The 10,000-nt window shown below is 38.9% G+C and overlaps 1 protein-coding gene across 1 annotated transcript in view; it reads left to right on the top strand.

Annotated features, from left to right (window-relative positions):
* Nucleotides 1-8,181, top strand: part of LOC138007154 (nucleolar complex protein 3 homolog) — a 35,807-nt gene extending 27,626 nt beyond the window's left edge. Inside the window, exons 15-19 of the mRNA XM_068853904.1 lie at nucleotides 1,891-1,962; nucleotides 2,214-2,284; nucleotides 2,456-2,566; nucleotides 4,019-4,239; nucleotides 7,850-8,181. Coding sequence (XP_068710005.1) covers nucleotides 1,891-1,962; nucleotides 2,214-2,284; nucleotides 2,456-2,566; nucleotides 4,019-4,239; nucleotides 7,850-8,075 — 701 coding nt within the window. The 3' untranslated portion in view covers nucleotides 8,076-8,181. The remainder of the gene's footprint in view (nucleotides 1-1,890; nucleotides 1,963-2,213; nucleotides 2,285-2,455; nucleotides 2,567-4,018; nucleotides 4,240-7,849) is intronic.
* Nucleotides 8,182-10,000: the final 1,819 nt, after the last annotated feature.

Raw genomic sequence — 10,000 nt, 5'->3', positions numbered from 1 at the left:
TTATTTCGTTTCCCCCCGCTATTTCTAACCCAATTTTCAAATGTCATCAATGTTCAATATTATTCTGCTCCTTTCCTTTCCACTTTGTGATTTGCTCATCTTCAACCCATTTCAATTGCTCCTGTAAATTAAGGAAGTAAGGAAGTCAGTAAGTAAGTAAAGTAAACCTTTATTTAAGTGTCTGTGTGTGTTTTGCCCAGATGGACTAATTGGGGACACCAATAAAGTGGCAACACTACGTAACATATGGTACTTATAGAATTTGACTATTTACAGGAGAATGATTAAAAACGTAATGAGTATGAGAGATCCTGTGTTAAGTTATGTACAAAGTAAAATGATAAAAAATGAAAATATTGTTTTATTGTTCGTTAAAATGTCTGCAAGGTTCAGTTTCCTTATATTTTTTTGTAAAAAATGGGTAAACTGGGCGAATCCCTTTGATTTACGGTAAGTTTTGACCATAAGAATGGCCTAAGATTCTAACAGAGTGAAGTTCTAAAACGTGAAAATACGAAGTCACTATTCCGCAGCGAGTGTGTAGAACCTTTGCTGACAAACAGGTCAGAAACGCAAATGTTTGACTTTTTATGTAGATGCTGTGATATCTTGAAGCCGTCTGTTATATAGAGAAGGTATATCAGCACGTCTCAGGAGTTTTTCATATGCATCGGAGTGGGATTTATAGATCACCGTTAGGGCTAGTTCTTGTATTCGTTCTAGCTTCCTTTTGTCCGATGACTTGCACAAATTCCAGCTTAAATGGCCGTAGGTTAAATAGGGTTGTATAAAAGACTTATACAGCAGTAACTTAAACTTGCAGGGTATTAATTTTCGAAGACGAGAGAGTACTCCGACTTTCTGGCTTTCCTTAGTACATAATTTGCTAATATGCTCAGTAAAGTTGAGATTATCATCTATGTGAACTCCTAATAGTTTGATTAGTTCTGTGTTCGCAATGTCTAGACTGTTTGTATTCAGCATCTTGTCACTCTTGTCCTTATCGAATTTCCATAGATTAATGTTTAGAGACTGAAAATTGTCTGGATTGGCCAAAAGAAAATTATTTGTGTACCACGACAGTGCTTGCTGACCATGCGTTTTCATTCTGCTTCCTACTGTTTCATGGTCCCTTCCTTTGACGTACATTTGAGATTCATCAGCATACATAGTTAAATTTGCGTCTTTAACATGAGCTGACATATCGATCTGGTTGATGTTCCATAGTAAGGGGCCGAACGACGATCCTTGAGTACGTCCTCTTTCCATCTTTATCCAGTCACTAGTAGCGTCACACCTTTTTACTCTGTTCAGTCTGTTGACGAAAGATGATCTCGTAAGGTTAAGTGATCGCCCACCAAACCATAAGCCTCCAGTTGCTTTATCGTCAGAGAATGGCTGAGAGAATTAAAGGCCTTGCTCATATCTGTAGATAACACTGATACCAATTGGTCACTACCGACGGCCTGTTTCCAATCCTCGATCAGCGTAAGGCTTTGTTGTGTAGTGGAACAATGTGAAAAAAATATGTGCTTACCGCTAGTCATCAGGATATGGTGATTGTGCAAAAGGAGATGTATTACGAGGCACAATAATAATTCAAAGTGCAATTTTTCCTTGTGGCATTTGGAGGAGTCAGGCACTTTGACACCCTTGGAGTCTTATATCCCTGTACATGTTTTCCTGTCGTCCCAACCATACCCTAGTTGCGAACAGTGAAGAGGGGCAAGTGGTTTATGTTCCTTTTCAGTTAATCATTTTGTGGATCTTATTATGAAGACCTGATCTGTTTGTCCTGATTTTTCCCACGACCTTCCGCAATAAAGTCAAGTGTTCATCCATCTTAGTCATCTTGTGCGCGTTTCAATGACCTTGTCTTTTCGTTCTCAGGCGACGCTCTAAACATAGATCCTCGTGGCTTCTATAACATGCTGTACTCTTGCCTCCTTCAAGTTCATGCAGGTAAGTGTCATTTCACAGCCGTTAGCGAGCAGATTGATTCGTACCATAAAGTAATAAATTGACTTGAAAGTGTAGCAAACTACACTCCCACACAGCCTTTTAGTTTACGTGATCGTCGAACTGGTTAATTGTTAACCCTTTCACTCCCAATTGCTTCGTACATGTGTAGATGTTACTCTGTTACGGTTATGGGGTCTCCCTCGGGACTTGAAGGGTTAATTGTTGTCTTTTATATCGTTCAAACTTGAAAGGATCAAGCAGCCAGGAGGTTCCTGTGGTGCTACAGTGTCTCGAGGAAATGTTAAGAAAAAGAAGAAAACAGGTAACAGTTTGGTCATCGCACTGCACTTTTGCTATACATCACACTGAGCGATTATGCGCTTGTACGAATTTTCAGGGATCCACGCGCTTTGTCAGAACTTTTCAACTTCCTGGGTTTGCCACATGAATTATCACAGATTTTCCTAATGTTGCTGGGTTTTGTGTTTCGCAGGTTCCCATTCAAAGAGTTTCAGGTTTTGTTAAGCGTCTCTGCACAGTGAGCCTACACTCCCAACCTAATGGTGTGCTGGCGTTTTTGTCCTACGTCAAGTCATTTCTACAGGTAAAGCGACAGGGGCACCTAACAGAGGTGTGTCCGCAAAAAGGTGTTTCGCTGGCATGTATCTGCTGGCTGGAAAAAGAAGTATTGGGAGTTGCGGGGAAAAAGATTTTCCCACCTCTCGTGGGAGAAATATTGTTGTTGTTGTTCTGAGGGCTATTTGTGGTCAGTACCCTTCGATTCTGAGGCCTGTCGCCACGCCCATTTTGACATACGATGCATTCAAATGTTGTTATCATGCTTGCTGGCTGGGAAATTTCCGTCCGGCCCTGCTGGCAAACGGAATTTCTGGTCTGTTTCTGCTGGGAGTGCGGAACTGATAAAAATTTCCCAGCAGGTAGAGAAATTGCTCCAAAAAGGCTAATTTTTGGTTTATTTTATTTCATGACATATTTTGATGAAATTTGAAAAAAATGGCTCGTTGGATGCCCCTGTAGCGAAATACTGTTCTTTAATATTTTGGGTGGTTTTCTCAAGACATCAGCTAAACCTAAACAGCCTTTTAAATTTTCAAGGTCAAGGTCAAAGAAGAGTTTTACTGACGTACTTTATTCCACTTTATCTCTGAAAACAAGATCATTCACATTTTGATGTATTTCATTGCAACACGCCTGGTTGGCTTGGTACAAGAATCGGCAAACTACGGCAATGCAACCAAGAAAGGACGAACTTCAAACACGAACTGCGCCAACACTTAAATAACATTTGGGTCCTTTAAACAAACTTCTGAAAACACAAGCTATTGAGATTTCCCCCTAATTTTACGAGAACGCATTGCGAATACGTGTTTATAACATAAGGGCAAAATTTTCTTGTCACTGTCGAGGCACAACAAAAACCAGTTGGGCAAGCGCATTTTAGAGGAAAACAAACAGACAAACAAACAAATCAACTTTTTCTCTATGTTCAAAAGAGTACAGATAATTGTTATTTAATTCCAGTTGACAATAAAAATTCGATTTTCATTACTGAAAAAAGGAAGAACCGATTAAACCACCTTTTAAAAATATGCATCCACTTTAAATAACGCATCTGTAAAAATAACAAACGGTTTAGTGCTAAGTATTAGCTATTACTGGTAATCTGTTTTGTCGTTGTCGTTCTCTTTCGCTCAGTCCTTTCGTTTCTGTTCTAGACATAGGTCCTCCAGGCATCATGTAACCTTATCAGAGCTTCTAAAGATATGCCAAAAATTGCAATACAGAGAAAAAAGCGGCTCTAAGCAAATGTCTTGCAATGTCGGCCGTGAGGCAAATGACTACTAAATTTAACTTTGAGGGTGTTTCTTTTTTTTGTGCTGTATTTATGCTTTGTGAACGAATTTGAAGTTTCGGGAACTTTCTGCTGTAAGGTCTTGCGGTGTTCTGTGACTTCAAAAATAGTTGATGCTGTAGTTGGGATGCTCTCCTAGCTGCTTTGTTAATCAGGCGTTATATTGGTCTTATCTGTTTCCAGTCTCATGTTAAAGCGCAAGCTTTACTCGACAGTGAGTGCATGGGGACTGGTTTGTTTAGACCTGATGTAAATGACCCGGAGCTGAGTAATGCTGATAGTTCGACGGCCTGGGAACTAGCTCTGCTGAGGACTGGACACTATCACCCTACTGTTCGAATTGCTGCTCAGCATGTGGCAGAAGGTGCGCCAAGCAAAGGACAGTTTTCTGCAATGATAAAAATGTGAGTAGATGAAGACAGCATTTACGTTTAACTTATTAATAATAACTAGAGAATCCCTTAATGACGTTTATTTGAAAACCCATTTTTCAACGAAATGTGCTGGTATGGCCATCAAAACATCGACGTAAGCCGAAACTCATGACCAGAACTGGAAAAGATCACAGTATTATTTAATTGTTGTGAGCATAACAAGAACATGAGCATTTCATTCTAAGTTGCTTTTACAAAGAAAACTGGGACTGGGAACAGTTAAATTTTTACTCATTTTTGATTGGGGCGCTTGGTACGGCGCTTTCTGTCAACCCTGGACGTAAGTGCGATCGATCGATCGATGGAAGTTACGAACAAAGTGTCTGTATTAGCTTTTATACGTTGTTGATCCAGGATTTCCTTCCCTCTGCCTTTTAGATTGAAGATAATGTAGGGAAAAAAGGATCGATAAATTTTGTTCGATCCTCTCTGCAATTAATTGTATTGTGAAGCCGTCCTAACGCAAAATTCTACAGTTGCAAACAACTGATCGTCTTTCACTTGCACTTTTGTCTACTTGTCACACGTTGACATTTACTCCTAATCAACCTACCGGGAACTTTCTATGAGACCGAAGAAGACATAACAGCTATGATCCTCGCAGTTTTAGACGCAATTTTAGCAATTGCGAAGAGAAGCTCAGTTGGTTAGGGCGTCGCACCGGTATCGCGAGGTCACGGGTTCAAACCCCGTTGAAGTCCTGAATAATTCAGGCTTCTCTACGCAATTACTAAAATTGCGTCCATATAACTCCAAGGATCATAGCTTTACTTGATTTTATATCTGCAGTTCAGTATATGATTCATTTCAAATATCGTTTTCGTTCATTCAGCGAGATCTGTACGAGAGACCCACGTCAAGATTCTCCTCCACAGACAGACCTAGTGTAGCTCTGTTAAGAGGTTTTTTGATTATTATATGGCCAAACAAATGAAAAGGTCAAAAAAAGAAACTTCTAAATTTCGTCATGTGTTTGCTCGTAGCTTCCTCGTCTTGACTCAAATTTGCCAACGTTTTCAATGTTTACTTCTCATACACCTTATTCCAAAATGGCCGCCATTGTAGTATTCTTTTTTTTCCATGCAAGTTGGCCCTTATAACCTCGCTTTCAAACGTAAAATTCAAAAGAATATTTAACCTTGAACAGGGCCATAAGGGCCGATTTGCATGGAAACAAAAGAATACTAAAATGGTAGCCATTTTGGAATAAGGTGTATTGGTTCGACCATTTGGTATTACCAGAAACCCATAAGGGTTGAAACGTGTAACGGCCCCTTTTGTGCTGGAAAACAAGCTTCTGAATATTCAATTTGCTAAGTACCATATTTGGAACAACAAGATTGAGGGGTTTCCAAATATGGTACTTAGCACTGGAACATTCAACCACTCAGTTCGCACTAAATATTCGGAAGCTGTGAACGCGCGTTACACGTTTCAACCCTTATGGGTTTCTGGTATTACTTACTACTACTTGGGACAATCCATTTTTTTTTGTTTTTTTTTTTTTGTTTCGGTAAGATTTTAAGGATTGATATAGATGAGAAACCTAGACCGCGATCAACTTCAGTCTAATACCTGATTCACACCAACTAAACATGTTTAATTAAACCAGGTTTAACAAAATAAAAATGAGCAACGGAAGACTGAAAGTTACGTAGGGTTTATGTAAGTTCTAATGTGTGACTACATTATGTGGGTAGTAACTTGTACGAAGAAAACAATTTTAAACCATGTTTAACTAAACAGCTTTTAAACGTGTTTAAGCTTTGGTGTGAATGCGGTATTAGTCAAACAAATTCTTGTTTTAAGGCGTTGATGCCGCATTATATAGATGACGTTGAGGGAAATACACAATTTTGTATTCGACTCCCTGACGAACAATTAATATGGTGCGGTGTACTGCCTTCCAAATCGGCTAACTCGTTGTATTATTAAATTCAAATCGGGGTTAAGATTCTTTGTGTATTGTATTTGCATTATTATGTATATCATTCACATTTAAATGAGATGGAAATACTTGGACCAATTCGGCTAACTCACACGTATCCGGCGAATTCGCTGGCGAATCTGCAATTTTTTCGAGTCGCTCTCCAGAGTGGATATTTTTGAATCCGCAACCGTGTGGACGCGAAATCCGAAATTTTTTTTATCCGGATGACGTAACAAGATCTCAAGCCCAGTGTTATTTCTTTATGGCACATGCTTTGTTACCTCTGTTTCCTTTAGAAGTCTTGAGTACTGGATTGAATCCGGGATATGTTTTGGGTACGTGTGGACAGGCAAATTCGATTTCAATACGCTACGTGTGGATGGGAATATTTTCGAATCCGGAAAGAAAAAGTTTCGGATTCAAAAATTTCCGGATACGTGTGGACAGGGCCTGATCCAAACCCATTGGGAATAAAACGTTTTGTTTTAAGTATTTCCGTATCATTTAAATGTGAATACTACATTATCATGCAAATACAATACACAAAGAATCTTAACCTTGAGAGATTTGAATTGGTTACAACATTGAGTTCGCCGAATTGGTCTATTGATTTGTAATGTACCGATATAACTGTTCGTGTTGATGAAATAACTGCATTTTCGTTAAACTATACCAGAAGAAAATTTCATGGAAATCGTTTTATCAGGATAAAAATAATTTTAGAGCGCTTATTTTTGCTTTCGTATTTCCAGGGCGCAACAATACTAAATAGTTGTATTAGTTATTGGTTACTTGATTGTATTCATAAGAAAGCTCTTTGTGTCAGAACAATAATAGGGCAACCAGAGGAGTACACGTCACAATTATTTAAGATGGCGGTGACCGGGAGAATAAAGTTGAAAGTAAAAAAAGTGATATATCCGTTTGCTCTAAAAAAATTCCGAACACATTTCATAGTAAACGGTTTTTCCTTGTGGGTTAAAATTATCGTTTCATAGAAGTGGATGTTTCCTTCAAAGTGTTCTCCAAAATCAATTTAAAGTTCACTGTCAGCGTCCTGAGTGTCTTTCGGGAAAGCGCTCTTATTCGCGTTGTTTTTAAAGAAACCCAAGGAAACTATATACCCTTGGAAAGATAATAAGATGTAGTATTTAAAAATGCCTTTAACTTTCCCGTTTTTATTAGCTAACAAAGTGCGTGAGGCTTTTTCAAAATTCTAAATAGTTTTCCCGTGGTATTCAAGAGCGTGCCGGGCATACTGAAAAATTCTATTGGCCAACTTTACCATGGACTTTCTCAAGAACCAATTAGAATATGAAATTTGGTAGCTCATTATCTCCTAAGTGATACAGTGCAGTTTCTTTGGATGTCCCGGTTAACGCAAGGGGTTATTAATTCAGCGGAGCAGACAAGGTCAATTTCACGTTTGAGTGACTGCGCTCGCTCCTGAAATAAAAAACGTGAACGTTAAAGGCATTTTGAAATACTACATTTTAATAGCTTTCCAGTGGTATATAGTTTCCTTGGGTTTTTTAAAAACAACTCAAAACAGAGCGGTTTTCCGATAGACACTCCTGAAAATTGACAGGTTGACAGAAGCCTCAACTGGAAGTTTCTTCAATCGTTTTCATCATTTGCCGCTTTCTTTAGGTCGCCTGGGGCTTTTTGGCAAGCATATGATTCATCTGAAATGAAACTTAACCCAGAACTGGCTGAAAATGCTCTGAACAGAAAGGAAGTGAACTTTAAAAGATTGAGACACATGACTGACGAAGATTGGGAGAGCTCTGACATGGAATCAGCTGTAAAACATGCTCTGGACTTCGCTGAAATTAGCATTAGATTTTTCAATGACTTGACGTCTGTGGCAAGATAGCAGGAAATCATGAAGATTTGTGGAGAGACAGAGAGGGGCTTATTGGTCGTCCATCGACTAGATCATAGAATCTTGTTTCTATCTGCATTAAATACCATGAAAATGAGACGTTTTGTTTTCAAGCAAAGAAACGTGATGTTGATGTACTTAAACAATCTCCTGACAATAGGCCACTTTCGATATATTGAAAGAGAGGTTTAGAGGACAAAGGCAAAGGAAAAGGAAAGTGGATGATATGCTAATATCTTTCACATTCATTGCAACTTGTTTCTATTGTTTTTGTCCTCTCTGCCTCACTATCAAGCTGAATATTGATATTTCGAAAACGGCCTATTGAACAGTATTTTTATGCAAATGATTTTTCCCTCCGCTTATCAACAGGGCCACTCTTCACGTAAATAAAAAACTTTCCAAAAAAAAATCACTGACAATGGAAAACAAAATAGGGAAGTTAAATATTAAGGCCTTAATCTTGTTCCCGGTTAAACAACCAAACTGCTTTGTCCACCATGGCCCGGTTGTTCAAAAGCCGATTAACGCTAATCCCAGATATAAAATTAACTAAGGAGTTTATTTCTCTGCTGTTCAACGCTGAATTCGGCAAAATTTTACATTGGTAGAAGTCGATCCTGAAAAAGAACGTGAAACAAAAGTTTACGCTAACCCTGCAGATTAAGTTAATCGGCTTTTGAACAACCGGGACCATGTTGGAAAAAAGGCACCTGATCCTGCAAAGCGGTGGTCATTTTAGTCACTTCTCCGTTTCAGTGAAAACACGTAAGGAACAGTCTTGTGCAAATAGTGGCACACGTGGCAATTTGTTTTATTTTTTTTTTTTACTGTTTCCTTTCCACATCCGATAATTACATTACCTACAGTGTTTTCAAGTTTCACTATTCAACGTTAATTAGCACCTCAAACAGGGCTTTGTCATTCTTGTTAAGTGCGACCTGTCATAAATATTTTACATTTGGGGACGAACAGCGCATGACAAAAGACTCTTCTTGGCAGGCTGGCAGGCTAGACGGCCAAATTAACACGCGTACCGTGTTTATCTTGTGATCATAAGAATGCGTGGTTTGACAAAGCCCTCTATAGGGAGTGTAAGAAACGACGACGACAACTACGAGACGACAACGCCACAAAAACAATAATGTCGTTGGTTAAAAGAGCATAAATAATCGTGCTGCACGTGCAGCACGGATTTTAGCAAGTATGTTAGCGGTCCTCTGCATAACGACGACGTGAAATCATCAAATTTGAGGTTTTGATGACAACGTAAGCATGCAACAGAGAATCTTTCAATCTCTATTTCCACTCTGAAACTGCTCTTACCAGTTTATTTTTAGGATACTTCGCCCATATTGTAGGACGTGAACCAGACTGAATAAACGTGAAAGACTTACGATAAAGCAAAGATCTAATTTGAGGTGACGTTTTCGTCTACCACAAACACAAAATGTTGTGTAGATGTTTTCTCCAAGCAATAAATTTAAGCAATAGACCACAAATTTCTATGGTTTATAGGCTGATAAACCACGCGGGGTGAATTCGTAAATCACGAGCCGCAGGCGAGTGATTTACGAATTCTTCGATTGTTGCTCCAACATCCCAAGTGGTTTATCACGGCGTTGCTAAAACGAGTGTGAGAGTAAGGGTAAGGATACGAATACAGAGAGTATCCTAAACATGCATAAAAGCTAATTAAACTTAGGCCTAATTAGGCCTAAACAAAAGTTTAAGGTTAGCTTTTATGCCTGTTTAGGATACTTTCTGTATTCGCATCCTTACCCTTAGTCTTACCCTCACCCTCGTTTTAGAAACGCCGGGTTTATCATGCCTATAAACCATAGAAACCTGTGGTCTATTGCTTTTATATAATAATTCAGAGGACGCGCGATTTTTCCATGAGTTTACTGGCACAA

Source organism: Montipora foliosa, chromosome 6 (genome assembly GCF_036669935.1).
Source record: "Montipora foliosa isolate CH-2021 chromosome 6, ASM3666993v2, whole genome shotgun sequence".
In the NCBI taxonomy this organism is placed as follows: domain Eukaryota; kingdom Metazoa; phylum Cnidaria; class Anthozoa; order Scleractinia; family Acroporidae; genus Montipora; species Montipora foliosa.
The sequence above is the reverse complement of the archived record's forward strand: the minus strand, read 5'-3'. Positions and strand labels throughout refer to the sequence as shown.